Genomic DNA, 17,302 nt, shown 5'->3' with positions numbered 1-17,302 from the left:
CCTGCATTTAAAACCATATTCAAGTATAACAATATTAGAATCAATTATACCTAAAGTATTATAAGTTAAATTACTTATCATGCAGCATTTCAGATTTATAAAATGTAGGCCATTTAACTGAATTGTAATTATTCAGTTCATCCCTTTAAGGTCGGTAAAGGTATTAGTTTGTTTTATTACTCAATATAATGCTGGGTAGCTGAATAATATTTTGTATTTCTTGATTTATATTTTTAAAACTAAAGCAAAGTGACTAGTTAAATAAACATAGTGGAGTAAAAACACAAAATGTGCCTACAAAATGTAGTGGGGTAAAAGTATATCAAGAGTGGATGTGTGAGTGAATGTGAATATACTTATAATTATATATTTCACCACTGGTTAAAACAATATTATATATATTGTATGATTAGATGCAGATATAAGTAACACTGTACATTGCATTACATTACATGTAACTTGTTAGACGCTTTTATTCAAAGCGATTTACATACTCAATACTGTGGTCAATCCCCACAGGAGCAATTTGGGGTGAAGTGTCTTGCCCAGGGACACAACGACATGCTGACTGCAGTGGGACTCGAATTTGCTAACCCCTGATTCGAAGTTCAGCGGTATACAGGGATGATGTTAAAATCATGTCTGAAATTATGTAGGCTACTGCCTGGTATCCAAGTGTGTTATTTTAGTTTGAATTCGGATTGGCTTAATATTATATAGGTAAATGCTACACTATTTATGTTTCACTGTATTTACTTAGGCCGGGAATCCCAAACATAATCCCAAACATAAAAGAAAAACATGTCAAAATGACATGAAAAAAACCGCCAATGAATATTAAACAATCTGTTTTTTAAGACGTTTTTAAAACAGCATATTCCTGAGAATAAAGATATACATTTTTCAATATTACTGACTGATTATGTGGGGTTGATTTAGGATTATGAACACGATTGTGGGTCAAGGCTGTCCTCCGAATACGTGAATAAAAAAGTGTGCCTGACAGACAAAACTCAGGGTTGACATTATCGTTGACTATAACCAGGAAGTGCCGCTGTAAATCAGGCTGAGCAAAGGTTGTTACAAACACTTAGCTTTTTCTTTACACTCCTGGCTTCTTAGCATTGGATTATTGACGTGATTCAACAGGTAGGTCTTAATGCAATACAACATATGTCCTTCATTGGATAGTACACTTTAGTTTATTTACCGTTATATTCCTTTCATTCGGTCTACAGTAACTAACCTTACTGTATGTCTCTTCTCAGCTGATTGAAGTAGTTATGAACAACAGTGGAGATGGAAATGAACTACAATGATCTTACCTTAGCAAATGTACTTATACCACAGAGTAGAAATTATTTGTTAAAAGTCCTGCATTTAAAAAAATAAACGAATTAATATACCAAAAGTCAAAGTAGTCTACTTGTTATGCAGAATTTCCCACTTCTGAATAATATCTATTATGTTAAAGGTGGGGTAGGTAATTTTGGAGAAACCAACTCGAGTGCACTAAAATTTGAAAATACACAGCCGGAAAAAATCTGCCACTTCCTTACAGAGCCCCTCCTCCAACACACACGAACGCGCACATGACCAATGAGGGCATGAGATAAGTTTGTGCACAAATGGAAGGCTGACAGGCAGGTAGGCCATCCAGTTATTTTAGCCAGGCCGGCTCAGATGATTGGTCGTGCTTTTTACAGTACTACGGCTTCCACAGATGAAATATTTTTATGGATTTTTGGTCAAAGCATTTAAGATATTCATTGCTATCGGGATGTTAAGAGCATTCCATGGAATATAACAAAAAGTGTATCTCGAGCCGGTTTCTCAAACTTACCTACCCCACCTTTAATGATTATAATGTGATGCATTAATGTGTCACTTCAATGTTGGATCAATAAAGTCTACAATATAATACTACACAATTTATCTTGCGGATTATTATATACTTTTGACTCGTCAGCACTGATTGAATATGGATAACTATAATCCAATGTTCAATCAAAACAAGATCCCTCCCCCCTATAATTTTTTTTTTTACAAGCTATTAAATGTATGAATCATTCTGTGATTTTCAAGAAATTGGAGTTGTAAATCTGAAACAGTTGTGTTTTTTCCCTAAACATGTCATTTCTCTTCTCTTTTCTTTCCCCCCTCATCCCTCCAGCAGACAGAGGAAGCCCCCTCACCACACAGATACAGCATCAATTCCTGTCTGGAAATGCCTCTGTTTCGAGCTCCAGGTAAACATGGCGGGGTCAAAGCTGGGCCCCGGAGGAAGAGAAATAAAGAGTGGATGGGGAGCTGCAGGAAAACAGATGAAGACGGCTCTGTGCTGTCGTTGACTCGGCTGTGTCTGCTCAGCCTGGCAGAAAACATGAAGGAAGTGTGGGTGAAGGACTACGCCGACAACTACCTGGATCACTTCTCATTCAGATACATCATGGGGCCTTTCAACCTACTGCGTGAGTGTGTGAGGGGAACATTTAACCGACAACTATACATGTTGCTCTTCTACGTACTCTTCCAATGTGGAGCAACATACTGATTTCCTGTATCAGGAACATTTTTGAAGCTAAGTGAAAATAAAAGTCTGGTGGAATTTTTTCTTGTGCAGAATCAGAGGTTGAATAAGGGCCTTCTGGTGTTATTACTATAGTTCACATGCATGCTTTTTGCAGCTTTACTTAATTACAGGTTATTTACAGGGTTATTAATAGAGATGGCAAAAGTACACCATCCTTTACTCAAGTAGAAGTACAGGTACTCATGTTTAAAAATACTCTGGTAAAAGTAGAAGTACTGACTAAACTTCTTTACTCAAGTAAAAGTAAAGAAGTATGGGCTACGAAATGTACTTAAGTAAAAAGTACCCATAACTACCAACTGTTTTAAAGAGTAACTGACCTCCCTTTATATTAATAGAACATTAAAGATCCATCTTTGGGATAATAAGGCGCTGCAGTTGCCTCAGACCGAATTCACTCGAGCCGAGTTCGCATTGGTCCCTCTTCTTTAGAGAAGACCAGGAAATGATGGATACACGGATCGTGTTCAAATCAATAGGCACGCAATGACTCTAAATAATAATGATCACGCCACCCAACGCGGATTAAATACTAAAGTCACCAGCCTGTTTTGAAAAGTAGAAAGTACAGGTATTTGTGTAAAAAAATGTAAGAAATAAAAGTCAAAAGTCGTCAGAAAAATTGGTAGTGGAGTAAATTACTGATACTAGAAAAATGTACTTAAGTACAGTAACGAAGTATCTGTACTTAAGTACAGTAACGAAGTATCTGTACTCCACTACTTCCCACCTCTGGTTATTAATCACTTCTAATCCTGCTAAAATATTTCCCCGGCTGTCTCTATTTCTTTGCTTTTCCCTCCGTATAGCGGGTGAGCTGGTGGAGGACCTGACGCTGCTGCTGGGCTCCAGGAAGCAGATGTCCCGGGCCGCCCTCCACCTCCTTCTGGTCCCCCAGCTCCGTGGCCTTTCTCTGGAGAAGTGTCCTGGCCTGGTCAACTCTGCCCTCTGCGCCCACATTGCTGCACGGTGCCAGGTCAGATTTATTTTGCATTTTGACAGTAGGTTATATTAAACAAATATATAAACAGCTAATAAAAAAAACCTCACCCACAGAGCTGTAGACACATTATCCGAATTTGACCAGTAAAGTAAAAGTTGATATTGTTTCTTTGATATCTTGTGTCTGGGCCATTGTTTGAGCCATTTAGAGCTTTTAATTTATGATGAGAAAATCTAACAGATATACTTTAACTTACAGGGCTATTTATCCAATATATTATTTATTAACTGTTGAGATAATCAAATATTATATAAATAAATACGTTATGATAATTGACCTCTTTGTTGTGAACGAAGGAAGGTGGTCTAAATAGACGAGAGAAACTATTACGACCAAATTATTTTGTGCAATATTGGCACATTTCTTATGACACATTATTTTTGAGACATTATCTTTCCTTTTTGCGAATTGTGTCATTCTCCCTTACATAACGTCACCTGGCTTCAGAAAAATTAAAGCCCAGGATTATCCACTTGACCTATTATTCGTCCTATAATGTCCTTCTCTCTGTCTCAGGCTCTGTGGAGTCTGGATCTGTCTGCAGCCCAGCAGCTGTCCTCTAAGGTCCTGTCCGAGACCCTCGGCTGTCTTCCTGCCCTGCGCTCCCTCTCCCTGGCTGGTACACCTTGTGACAGATGTGTAATCAGGACGATTGCCCAACGCTGTCGTTTCCTGCGCCATCTGGACATATCCCGCTGTCATCTCCTCTCCCCGTCTGCACTAATTCCTCTTGGTGGGTGGGCTTCCTTTTCACCCTCTAGCTGTCCCTCTAGGTCACCTGGTTGCCCCTCTACATCTCCATCTGTTAGTTCCTCTTCTCCCATGGCACCCCTGTCTCCTCTCCCCCTCTGTAGTCTGCTGGCTCTGGATATTGATTTTGGGGAACAAGAAGGAGATCCTGTGGCGGCAGCAGCCTACCTCCTCCTCTCCCTGCCCTACCTGGAGAGAGTGGCCATGGAGGGTCTTGCACAGGCCTGCTGTCTCATCCAGGAAAAACAGTTTGGACAGACAGAGGAGTTCACTAACAGAGAAGGAGTTCCCCAGCTGTGGGATCTATGGAGGGAGAGGAAGAGTAAGGACAGTTTGAGGAAAAAGAGAGAAGGAGCAGCAGCAGGCGACGAAGATGAAGAGGAGAGGACATTGTGGGAAGGGTATGGTAGTGAAAACGAAGAAGAAACAAGTCGAGATGAAGGGCTGAGTCGCTCTCAAGCAGAGGAAAAAAGCAGAGAAGGAGTTTTGTCAAGTGATGAACGCCTGATCCTACGCCTGAAGGACGTCAAGGGCTTATCATGTGACTCTCTGGACAGTTTGAGTCGTGCATGTCCGGACCTCTGCTCCATATCTGTGAACATTGATGATGGTGAAGATACTAGAGGAAGAAGCCAGGGCTCTCTGTTGGCTGCAGGCCTCCAGGCGTGTTCAGGCCAGCTGCAGAGCCTCACAGTGCACTACCCAGGCCCTCTGGTGGAGCTCCTTCCTGCCTTGCAAGTTGCAGGCTCCTCTTTGGTCTCTCTCACCCTGGAGGGGGTGAAAACAAGCCCTCACACCCCTCTGCTGGATGTCATCAAGGCCTGTCCCCGACTCAGAGACCTGCACATCTCTGCAGAGCCTCCCAGCACACCACAGGAAGAGGAAGAAGAGGAGGAGAATCAGCGTGAAGAGCGGGATCTTCCTCAGCTGCCTCACCTCTGCTCTCTCACACTCAAGTAAGGCTACGTTTAAGTTACACTAGGTTGTACACTAGAAACTGTTAACCCTTGTTTGGGAGTTGTTGGATGAACTGTTGGATAAAAACATGCCACAAATTGATTAATTTTCCTTAATCTCCTGAATCTAACTTTCCCATCATTTCAACACTCAATAACCAGATCCACTTTGTTTGAACCAGTCCGACAGCATCCAATCAAGTTGCAGCATAAAAAAATTATGAACTAATGTTACATTTTTTTAAGTAAAGTACGATTACTTAATTTTAAAATAATTGTTCTTCTTTGTGTCTCTCTATTCTTTCGCAAGTTTCTCCTACGAGCACAGCCAAATGAAGCCTGTCATGTCCTGGATGTCCTTGAAGAAAGTGCTCAAGTGTCTCCTGGCTGGTTCTCCTTTACTGGAGAAGATCTCCTTGGTGTCCGTGCCCTGCCCTCTGAACCGCGTGTTACAGGATGTACTGAGCATTTTGGACTTGGACCTTAACCTCTTTGCAGAATCCACAGACTCACCTCCCATGCCACTCGCACGGTTACAACGCATTGACATGCCGCGGACTGATGTGGAGATGATGACGGTGAAAAGCATTATGCAACGAAGCAAGAGACTTAAGAATGTAGATGTGAGTTACTGCTGGCAAATCAGTAACTTGGAGATGGTGGACTGTAACATGTCCAGTAAAGTCAAAGTTGTCTGGTTGTAGTGAAGAGATGGTCAGCTTCCAATAATGGAGCAGCAGTGTTAAAGGTGGATGAATAATGCTTTAAATTATTCAAATAAAAACACACACATTTTGTATAGTGTCAATTACAATTTGTATTTCAACTTGTATCACTACAACTGTACTTTCAAACTTTTGCCCTGACAGTAAATGGGCAATATGTTAAATATGTACTCAATACATGTCAAAACTGTTCATTCTTATAGTGCATTAAATTAATTACAAACCGGGAATTCTCCATTTTGTTTTGAATCAATATTTGTATTATTATGTTTTGTATAGCTAATGATGAATTGATGCAGAAAAACAATGTATATTCAGTACACAAACATCACATAAAAAATACAAATACATTCATATGACACTTTTTCTAAGACCTCAAGTACAAAGTATTGCAAATGTATTTAACGGAACCTACTGCAGTTCAGTTATTTACTTCAGAACATGTATAACTTAGAACAGTAAAGATACTTATGTTATCTAGTACTTATATAATTATGTTTTGATAAAGGGACCTTTTTGGGTGAAGGAGGGATGTCAATCCAAATAGACGAGAACAATGTTTTACGCAGTATTTTTGCTTTATTTGGCACATTAATTTTGACAGTTTAATGCCTGATCAGAAAATAGATTTAGATTTTGGATTTATTTTATTTTCTGGGAAGTCAACCGGAGTTTATGTTTCCTACATTTTGAAGTTGAACAAAACAGCATCTCCAATTTCTTAGTTATTTGTTTCCTGATCTATATGCCAGCTCCTAGGTGGGGCTAGTGCATCTTAATCATGTTTGTTACCCGAAATGAAATGGAAAATACGAAGAAGTAATGGTGGGCGGTTTGGGATTTTGCTGCTTGTTATCCGGGCAACGCGGAGACAAAATCCAACGCACCGCATCAGAACCACGTCACTCGCCGGAGACCTGCCACATACTCGCTAAAACATTAGCCAGCAGCTAGCATCTGGCTGCCCAGAAATGTCGATTTCTCCAATAAAGGAGGGACTTTCACTTATGAGTTAGTAAGTATGACATATTTTAAATGCCTCGAACATATCACTGTGCTGTTTTGACACTGACGATGTGTAGAAATGTGGTAATTGTAGCTATTTTAGCTCGATGCTACAGCCAAACACTTAGCATAGTGACTCTCCACAGACGCTACGTACTTAATCTTTACAGTGTTTGTCCAGCTCCCATTATATCGGGTTGATTTCTGTTTTAAATTCGTTAAAATGGGTAATTCAACAGGCAACAAGATATACCAACCACGTGAGAACATTCTGTCCAATTATGAGAACTAGTCTGACAGCTTCGTGCGACCTTAGGCCATTCTCATAACAAACCCTCAGACAGTGGTGTAAAGGAATTTAACTTTGGGATTAATAATGTGAAATATAATCAACATTTAAATAAGACTTTAGGTACACGTGGAGAACATTCACAAGCTACCCTGCAGTATACAAAGTCATCAAAACTAGCTCAACCTTTACCAGCTGTGATGAACACTTTAATGATCAATCATTATAATCAAAACTTATTATATCTTTTTTTGAAATGGGCCAATCTGCATTATATACATGTATATTTAGATGCTAATTCCTAGTTCCTACACTCTGGTATTTCTACTTTTACTCAAGTGCATTATCTGAGTACTTCTCATTTAACACATCGACATTTCTCCCTAAAAAGGTCATGGTGACAAGTGAGGAAAACGGGATGGAGCGGTGGATCAAGCCACATCTCACATCTTCAGCAGACTGATTCTTAAATCTCCAAACCAACTGCACTAACAAGAAGACGACAATCTGCATCATGGGAAGGTGGGTCTGTCAGCTGTCATTTGTGGGAATGTAAATTCATTGTGAACTTTCTCATATCTCTGAAATGTTTAAGGATGCTTTTTTCACGGACTCCTCTCGTTACTCTATTCTATTTCCATGTAAATACTGCTGTAGTTTACTATATTTTTTATTATTTGCATTATTTTTTTATAGTTTTCTTAAAATAGTTCTCTATCTGTGTTTTTAATTTTTGTTTTACTTTTATGTATGCATCACCACACCAAGTCAAATTCCTCGTACGTGTACCTACATGGTAATAATCCTGTTTCTGATTCTTATTTGTTGGCAGGATCAGCTTTTCGTGCCTTTTCCCAGCCTCATGGCATTTCAGCCTGTCGTCCCTGTTTCTTCCTCGGCTCCTGACACCTTCCCTCAGACAGCTGCTTTTCATCGGCCTGCTGCTCGGCCTCATTGGACTGCTTTACCTGCTGCTTCTCTCAAAGGGGCACGCCAGCTGGCTCAGAGAAGAAAACCACTTTCACAGGTAAACTAATAGCTGCTCCCCAAATCCGTTGTTACATTAAACACAGGCAGTATCGCCTTAACAATTCTTCTTGTCCAAAAGGCACTTGGCAAGGGTGACTGATGTGGATGCAACAGATACAAGTAATCCCGATCTAAACTACGGCCTGGTGGTGGACTGTGGCAGCAGTGGCTCCAGGGTTTTTGTGTACTGTTGGCCCCGGCATAATGGCAATCCCCATGAACTGCTGGACATTCAGCAAATGAGAGATCAACACCGCAAACCAGTGGTCATGAAGATCAAACCAGGTTAGTGCCATATTAAACCATATTTTATGTAAGAATTACTTAAGTGTTAGCACCGTTTGTTTGAAGACAAATTCTAACATGCTAGCTCATTCTAAACCCCAGATAAAATATATGTTTGGTCGTGATCTTTTGTCTTTGTAGGCATCTCTGAATTGGCTAAAACACCAGAGAAAGCAAGTGATTATATCTATCCATTGCTGAGCTTTGCAGCCCAACACATTCCCAAAAATAAGCACCAAGAGACCCCCCTGTACATCCTGTGCACAGCTGGAATGAGAATCCTTCCTGAAAGGTACAGTCGGGCTAAATGATCGTCACCTTATAATGTTAACCCTCCGATAACACGTGATGTAAGTGAACGCTTTGATGTTTTATACACCACACTTTTTTTTCTAATAAAGTTTGTGCTTTTGTTAAATCTCAGTCAACAAGAAGCACTTCTTGAGGATCTGCGAACTGACATCCCGGTCCACTTCAACTTCCTTTTCTCTGATTCTCATGTGGAAGTGATTTCTGGAAAACAGGAAGGTAAATGAAAGGAATAATAACGGTAGACAGGATTGAAAAACGATTATTTCAACTTTAAATTAATGTGTTGCAGTTGCAGTTTTATTTATATATGACTTTATGAAACATTTTAAGTATGTTAAACCTATTTAATACAATGCATTTGTTTTGATTTCTACTTCATTGGTGTGGAACTATTTGACTTGTTATATATGACAAATTCAAATGCATTTCCTAAAACAAGGGGTTTATGATTCTCCACTGTACTGTATCTTTTTTATTTAAAGTGTATTAAGATTGAAGATGCTGCTAAAACATAAGTATTGATTAAACAATTTGGCTTTCAGGTGTCTATGCATGGATTGGAATCAACTTCGTCCTCGGAAGGTTTAACCATGTGCACAACGGTAAGGAAACAAGCATGTAGTGTGTCAACGGTGTGCCATTTTAAAAAAAGTCTCCCACCCAAACATATCTGTAGTCACACAGTAATCACATGATATACCTTCCCTGCCTGACTCTCCTCTCTCCTGTCACCCTCTCTAGATGGAGAAGCTGTAGTTGAGGTGAATGTCAGCGAGCAGCAGGAGGCTCTGGTGAGGAAAAGGACCGCCGGAGTCCTGGACATGGGCGGGGTCTCCACACAGATCGCATACGAAGTGCCCAAAACTGTAAGCTTTGCTTCTCCACAGCAGGTTATTATCCACAACCAATTCTTTTTTTTGTGCTGTCTTTGGTTTTTGTCACTCACCCTTTGTTCTTCTCCCTCCTTCCAACCTCTGTCATTCCCTGGTTTAAAACCCTGTATGCCTCATTTTGTCCCCTGGAGACGATCTGCTCTCCATCCATCACTATTGAAGGCGTACTGTAAGCCTGCTGCATGGCCCTATAGCAGGAGAACAGACTGAGATCATTAAGTCGTGTAAAAAATACGTCATATATATATAGAGATCGTTAAATGTAATGGAAGCCCATGTGATTTATTTTGTGTTGTAGTGATTATGTGCAGGTTTGGCATACACTGCTTTTCCTTTTTACTCTCATTATTCCCTTAAACCACATGATGCACAATTGAATTTTCATTGTCATCTTTTTATATAGTTTCAGCCTTTGTTCTTTGATGTTTTGAGATATGCTAGACATGACAATTTAAAATGTAACTAAATGTGCCCTTACAACATGCTGTATAACAAAGTGATGTGTTGCATGTGAGCACTACCGTCATTTCAAAATATGAAACCATTTTGGATATACATTGGTGCATCATGAGGGTCCCCAGCCTGATTTTTCTTTGTTCCCCCAGGAGGAAGTTGCCAAGAACTTACTGGCCGAGTTTAACTTAGGCTGTGACGCACATCGCACAGAGCATGTTTATCGTGTTTATGTGTCCACCTTCCTGGGGTTCGGAGGAAATGCAGCCCGCCAAAGATATGAGGAGAGTGTCATCAAAAATACTGCCACCCGAAACAAGTGAGACATATAATCAGATAATTTCTTGTAAATATCTCTTAAAGGTCACCTATTATGCAAAATCCACTTCTTCATGTCTTTTCTACATCAACATGTGTCCCCTCTGTGTAAAGAGACTCTGAAAGTTTCAGGAAAAAAGATTCTCTCTCTTTTTGTCCTGATCCATTTATATAAAAACCTGTCTGAAAATGAGCTGATCAGATTTTGGCCACTTTATGATGTCATAACGATTGTTTGGCTTGTGTAACCATTAGCCAATAACCAACCAAGGTAACCCCCCCCCACACTTTATCACCTGAATCTCCTCCTAGAGCACCATTTGGCGCGTTCACACCGGAGTACTTTTCCCACAATAGTTCATCAGAACTCAGATATATTTGCGTTCACACCAAAAAGCCCCCTGAACTAAATTAGTTCATCAGAGTCCCAGCAGCTTCTACTGAAGCCAGTCCCCAACTCCGGGGACTTCCAGCCGGGGACTTCGGGTGGCAGTATACGCCGTGAAGTGGTTTGCGGCCTGCCAGTAAACCCAAAGCAGAAGAAGAAGAAGTGACGTCACCGGCTTCATTTGCCTAATCCTCCCTCTGGGACTCATTGCGGTGTGAACGCGATCTGCTTTAGTTCATCAGAACTAAAAGAGTTCTCATGAACTATTGTGGGAAAAGAACTTGGTGTGAAAGCCCCTATTGTGTTCTTTTTAACCAAATATCTCTCAGAGGGGAGTGGCTCCTTATTTTCATCTAAAGTAACAGTCAGAGAATCAGCTCTTTTGAAACAGGGCTGAAACAGAGGGGATTATGGGATGCTGCAATGATCTGTTTGGTGTTTGGAGCCAAACACTTCAGAGACATGTTTTGTATAAATCTGAGACCTATAATATATTAATGAAAAACAGTATAATAGGGGACTTTTTATACCCAGCATTATGTGTACTTACACTGCACTGCTGATTTCTCCAGGCTGTTGGATCAGCATGCGGGTGAGACGGCAGATTCTCCTCTCCTCGACCCGTGTCTCCCCGCTGACCTGCAGGATGAGATCGGTTCGTCCACAGGGAAGCTCCATCTGCGAGGCACCGGAGACTTTGACCAGTGTCGACACATCCTGCAGCCGTTCCTCAACCGCACCAACGAGACCCTGACCTCCCTCAACGGCATCTACCAGCCGGCCATCAACTACAACAACAGCCAGTTCTACGGCTTCTCCGAGTTCTACTACTGCACCGAAGACGTGCTGCGAATGGGCGGGGACTATAACGCCTCCAAATACTCCAAGGCTGCTAAGGTAAATGCTCCACAGGGAGAGGGTCTTTTATTGTCATTAGTAGAAGAAGAAGACTCTGTTAATCCCACAACAAGGAACATTTAGATTTCACTCTGTTGGTATCAGTGGTGGAAGTATTTGAGGTACTTGTACTTTACCCAATTATTTTCATTTTATAGTACTTCAGATTTTACACTTAGAAATCACTTTAGTTATAGATTAAACCACCCAAAATTATATTTAAGGAACTAAAACCATGAGCCGGTTAAAAGAAAATTAATTGGAATTAAGAAATATTTCAGTTCCAGCTTCTTAAATGTGAAATATTTTTAAATAGGTTTTTTCTGCAATTAGTTATTTTACTCATAATACTTAAAGTACATTTTCCTAGTCGTTCTTAAATACTTTTACTTAAATTGAGTATTTTTACAATGTGGCCTTAGTACTTTTACTCAAGTAAAGAACCTGCATTTTTGTTCACAAATTGTCCAAATATGCACGCATGAAACAGGACCTAATATAGATTAGGCCTAAGATGGACAAACATGGAGAGGTGTCAGAGCAAACGAGCTGCAATGTTTCGGCACCCAGGATTAGTTATGGGTTCAGTGCATTGCTCAATGAAGCTTTGGCAGGGCTCAGGAACATGGGTTTTTTGCCCATACTGGGACTTGAACCAGTGACCACGCTAAGTATCTACGGACTGAGCAGCTGCCACAGTTGTAGTCCATTTATGCAAAACTAAAACAAGACGTGTATTCCTGTTGTGCATTTTTGGAATTTGCAATTACTCTCACAGAGCATGTTAGATATACCATCAATACATAACTAATTGTTCCCTTTTTATCATTTGGAACAAAGGTACTTTTTATTGATGTCCTACAATGAAAAAGTGTCCTGATGTTGTCATTAAACATTTCCAGAGTTACTGCTCCACCCAGTGGAAGACTCTGAAGGAGCGCTTTGACTCTGGACTGTACGCCACACATGCTGATCTTCACAGGCTGAAGTAAGTCACGCAGGATTATCAAACCGCTAACAACAGTTGGTCAAATCCCCCCAAAATACTCCTGCTTCTTTGGACAAGATTATTTATGATTTTTGTTCTTATTATGCCTGCAGGTACCAGTGTTTCAAATCAGCGTGGATGCATGAAGTATTGCACTCTGGCTTCTCTTTCCCAGCCAACTATAAAAACCTGAAGACCGCTCTGTTGGTCTACGATAAAGAGGTCCAATGGACGCTTGGAGCTATTCTCTACAGGACACGCTTTCTGCCTTTGAGGTAAGTTAGATTTTCTCTCATGTTTACTTACTATCAAGCTTTGTCTTTGTCTGTACACACAAACTGAAAGATTGACAATGAAGTTGACTTTGACTTTAAGTAATGATTGTTAAGAATCTGTCCTGCCATGTGAGTGGAGGAATGACTGACTAGTCTTCTAAGCTGTCTTTGATAACAGCTCATGGCTAAACCTGAGTGGATCATCAAAACAATGATCAGTACTCAGGATTGTCTGTAACTGAGCAGAGCACCAAGCCGTTAGCAGCAAGTGGATCACACTGAACTACAAATACATTAAAGTCGGGCTGTGCGATTATGGCAAAAATCATAATCACGATTATTTTGGTCAATAATTGATATCACGATTATTAAATACGATTATTCATTGACTTTGAAAACATCCATTTATTGAACTTTAAAACAAATACAAATAATAATTTGAACAGTATCTTATAACTGTTGATTACCCTGAATGTATAATTCAACTGAAAAACCAATAAAAAAAATAAATTAAATGATACATTTATATTTACATTTAAATAAATAATATCAAAATAATAAATACCAATAAACAAGATCAACAAATATTTTGGAGCGCACTTCAACAAGCTACTAAACATATGTAAATATGATAAATACAAATAAATTAGACTAAAATAAATTAGATCAAATATGTTGCAGTGCACTGTCACAACCAAGCAAAGCAAAATAATCGTTTTTTTCGATTATGTTGTTTTCGTAATTGTGGCAGGCCAAAATCGTAATTGCGATTAAAATACGATTAATTGCACAGCCCTACCTTAAAGTGATTATCCAACAAAACTGGTATCTTTCAATGTAATATTGTTTGTGATTTAATAATGGACTAGCTACTCTTGATCCAGCTTACTTTGAATAAGATTGCAGTGTTGCAGGTTTAAGCCTTATAAATGTACATGTTACTAAGGTCATAATCAGAATCACTTTATTCATCCCACATAGGGGGAAATGTATGTTGTTACAGCAAAAGTGACGATAGAGACAACAAATAAAACACTATTAGATAAAAAGCATGCACTCTTAGCATAAATTGAAAGCATCCTTGCAAAACATCAGTCTATCAACGCAAACTTTCTTGACCTAAACACATGAGCAGGGCACTGAACTGAACTTTTGTGAACACATTATCTCTAGGTCTAATATGTATGTTTTATTTTGTGTTTCCCTCTCAGGGACATCCAGCAGGAAGGTCTGAAAGGAGTGCACTCTCACTGGCGGCACAGCTTCTCCTTTGTCAACAACCACTATTTATTCCTGGCTTGTTTCTTCATTGTTGTGTTGTCCATCATGCTGTACCTGCTGCGGCTGCGTCGCATCCATCGGCGCGCGGCACAGCACTGCACCCCCTCCTCTGTGCCCTGGCTGGAGGAGGGTCTCGGCTCGCCCACAATCCCCATCACTCTCTAAAAGTCTTGACAGGATGTGACTTTCCAAAGCAGATCTCCTTGAGCTGTTTGATTGTTCGTGAGCGTTTGAAGTCTGCTTGCAACAGAGATTGTAGTACAAATTGGACATATATGGAAGATCTTACCTGAGCCATGAAAATATTTTTGTTATTTTGTTTAATTATGACGTGTTTTTTCATCCACGTTCTTGCCTGTTCTTGTCTCCAGGTGTTTTCCTATTCATGTCCGAAAAAAGACAAACACAACGGTACTTTGCTCACTAGCAAATATGGAGTCTAAACTTTGAATTACACAAAAGTTGACATTTGCCTTTATTTATGCCTTTTTATTTGTATGATATCTATTTTTGGTTTCTTTTATAGTTGGTTTATGGTACTGTACAAGCACTTGCCATTTCTACAGGAAACTCAAATGCAATCCAATCTATAATTATCAGAAAGAGGAGTTTGTAATGCAGTTGAGAAACACATCCCATCTGGAATGGTCTTTTAGTTTTCTTCCCAAATGTTTCCTTCTCAACAGGACAAGTATCCTTTATCGCTATACTAGTGCAATACATGTCTTCTCACTGTTGGGAAAACTCCAAAAACGTTTTTTTTAGAGAGAGAATAAATCTCTCCGAAAGCCCTGCTGAAATTCTTATGTTGGGTCATCTGACTTTTAACGTCGGATACCGTGGCATATATTTACGTTGGGCTTCATTTTCAGAAGCTGTCATATCACTGCTGTGAGGGGATTGTAAATGTAAGCACATGCCCCATTATTTATACGAATACGGTCTATAGTGTAATGTTTGCACAGATGAATGCGAAATAAGTGTTGTCACATTGAAATTCAGTAATAAAGGATTTATGGTACACCTGTATGGTTGTTTTTTCAGATCAGATCAGACTAAAACAACACTTGTCTATTTCTTGGTAGTAAATCTAATATTTGGTGGTGGTTGTTCTATACATGTAAGGTAAAACATCGACATTTAGGAGTACTGAAATACTTTGAGTAATTTAATTGTACAAGTTTGACATTCTTTAGACCACATGTGTCAAACTCAAGGCCCGGGGGCCAAATCAGGCCCGTGGTAGATTTAATTTCGGCCCTCAGGATAATGTTTAATTCCTATTAGATCTGGCCCGCCGGTATATTGCACGCACACCTTCACTCAATCCTGAGGGTTTCCTCAGCTCCGAGCCTGACCCCAAACATTGATGAACTTGCACCCAAGATGAGATGCCAAGTATCTGGCTTGAACTAGCATCACAGAGCAGCAACCTGAGTTTACATGGATGTTTCCCTTTGGACTTTGTTTCTTGCGACAACAGGGCATGTTTGGTTTTTTCTTTGAGGGAAATAGTTTTTTTGAAGCTGTTGTTGGCCTGTGGAAAAATGTAATCATAAGAAATGACTCTGCAGATAGAGCCGTAAGAAATGAATGCAACTGATTATTTAATGTTTAATGTTTTTATAGGCAATAATTTAAGCTTTGTTAGTTCCAGGTTTAATATGTGCAATCATTTCATTTCAATACGTTTTGCAATAAACATTGAACAAGTCCGGCCCTCGACTAGTACCAATTTTTTTATTTTGGCCCACTGTGTATTTGAGTTTGACACCCCTGCTTTAGATCATGAAAACAATCACACTTTAAACACCAAGTTACGATTTGGTATTTTTTTTGTATTAATTGGACAAAAAAGATTGTTATATTAATTACTTGACATTTTCTTAACATTGTGTATTTGTGCTTACATTTGCACTACAACTTGCTATAATTTCCTAATAACAATATTTTTTTCTCAGATACATATTGTATGATTAAATATATTGAAAAAACAGTACACATGCCCAAAGTCTAAATATGTATAATAAGAACAATGTTCTTTTTAGCCAATTCAAATAAATATATATATATTTCGAATAAAGCATGATGAGTAATGGGGAGGCCGGCACAAAGTATAGGTTTCAGAATGCTCAAGTCACAGATAGCATTAAAGTCTCGAAAGGTCCTAAAAAACAGAATTAATCCCTGACAAAATCTGCTGATACGATGTTGCATTATATCTAAAGAAAGGAGCACAAAAACACTGTGCATACCTCTTTTAAACCCTGAGGAAAGGTCACACCTTGATTGACCAAGAGGGGAAAATGCATCACTAATTTCCCACCAGTCCCAACCACCTTGCACAACAGCATACAACTAAAGAGGAGTGTGACATTTAGCTAAAATACATTTGAGAAAAGGTAAATAAAAAATACTTAAAGGTCACCTATTATGCAAAATCCTCTTCTTCATGTCTTTTCTACATCAACATGTGTCCCCTCTGTGTAAAGAGATTCTGAAAGTTTCAGGAAAAAACATTCCCTCTCTTTTTGTCCTGATCCATTTATATAAAAACCTGTCTGAAAATGAGCTGATCAGATTTAGGCCACTTCATGATGTCATAACGATTGTTTGGCTTGTGTAACCATTAGCCAATCATCAACCAAGGTATGATGATTACGCCTCCGACGTAAGCGGTTCTTGCTTCTAGACGGACAACTTTTTGGTGCTCGAAACGAACCGGATTCCGGAGCTTAGAGGCTGCTCCGCTGCGGTGTGAACAGGAAAACCCGGTGCTTTTCAAGCTCCAGCTCCGAACCGGCCCTGAAACACCGTTGGTGTGAATGGGGTATCAGAGGTGCGTGGAGAGTGGCTCCTTAT

At 39.6% G+C, this 17,302-nt stretch overlaps 2 protein-coding genes across 3 annotated transcripts; both read left to right on the top strand.

The window, feature by feature from the left end:
• Positions 1-1,034: 1,034 nt before the first annotated feature.
• Positions 1,035-6,249, top strand: si:ch211-214j8.12 (uncharacterized protein LOC100000539 homolog). The gene is made up of 5 exons (XM_034148514.1): positions 1,035-1,149; positions 2,174-2,471; positions 3,403-3,569; positions 4,113-5,302; positions 5,613-6,249. Exons 2-5 carry the CDS (start codon positions 2,228-2,230, stop codon positions 6,004-6,006), a joined length of 1,995 nt encoding a protein of 664 aa, XP_034004405.1. The 5' UTR covers positions 1,035-1,149; positions 2,174-2,227; the 3' UTR covers positions 6,007-6,249.
• Positions 6,250-6,907: 658 nt separating this feature from the next.
• On the top strand, positions 6,908-15,461 carry entpd4 (ectonucleoside triphosphate diphosphohydrolase 4). Of its 2 annotated transcripts, none has more exons than XM_034148643.1 (13): positions 6,908-7,042; positions 7,713-7,843; positions 8,154-8,348; positions 8,430-8,635; positions 8,777-8,927; positions 9,060-9,163; positions 9,490-9,549; positions 9,689-9,813; positions 10,446-10,612; positions 11,572-11,896; positions 12,799-12,884; positions 12,998-13,159; positions 14,371-15,461. In XM_034148643.1, the coding sequence occupies exons 2-13, from the start codon at positions 7,836-7,838 to the stop codon at positions 14,603-14,605; spliced, it is 1,824 nt and encodes a 607-aa protein (XP_034004534.1). In that variant the 5' UTR covers positions 6,908-7,042; positions 7,713-7,835; the 3' UTR covers positions 14,606-15,461. The 2 variants fall into 2 exon arrangements, with proteins under 2 accessions (XP_034004534.1, XP_034004533.1); XM_034148642.1 differs by having other exon boundaries at positions 6,909-7,042; positions 9,689-9,837.
• Positions 15,462-17,302: the final 1,841 nt, after the last annotated feature.

Source organism: Trematomus bernacchii, unplaced genomic scaffold (assembly GCF_902827165.1).
Source record: "Trematomus bernacchii unplaced genomic scaffold, fTreBer1.1, whole genome shotgun sequence".
In the NCBI taxonomy this organism is placed as follows: Eukaryota; Metazoa; Chordata; class Actinopteri; order Perciformes; family Nototheniidae; genus Trematomus; species Trematomus bernacchii.
This window is presented reverse-complemented; position numbering and strand designations above follow the sequence as displayed.

Coding starts and splice junctions, on each gene's coding strand:
- entpd4 (XM_034148642.1), top strand. Junction 8,636..8,776: donor GGTCATGAAGATCAAACCAG/GTTAGTGCCATA, acceptor TTGTCTTTGTAG/GCATCTCTGAATTGGCTAAA. Junction 9,838..10,445: donor GCTTTGCTTCTCCACAGCAG/GTTATTATCCAC, acceptor TTGTTCCCCCAG/GAGGAAGTTGCCAAGAACTT.
- si:ch211-214j8.12 (XM_034148514.1), top strand. CDS start 2,228: ATGCCTCTGTTTCGAGCTCCAGGTAAACATGGCGGGGTCAAAGCTGGG. Junction 2,472..3,402: donor GGGGCCTTTCAACCTACTGC/GTGAGTGTGTGA, acceptor CCCTCCGTATAG/CGGGTGAGCTGGTGGAGGAC. Junction 5,303..5,612: donor CTCTGCTCTCTCACACTCAA/GTAAGGCTACGT, acceptor TTCTTTCGCAAG/TTTCTCCTACGAGCACAGCC.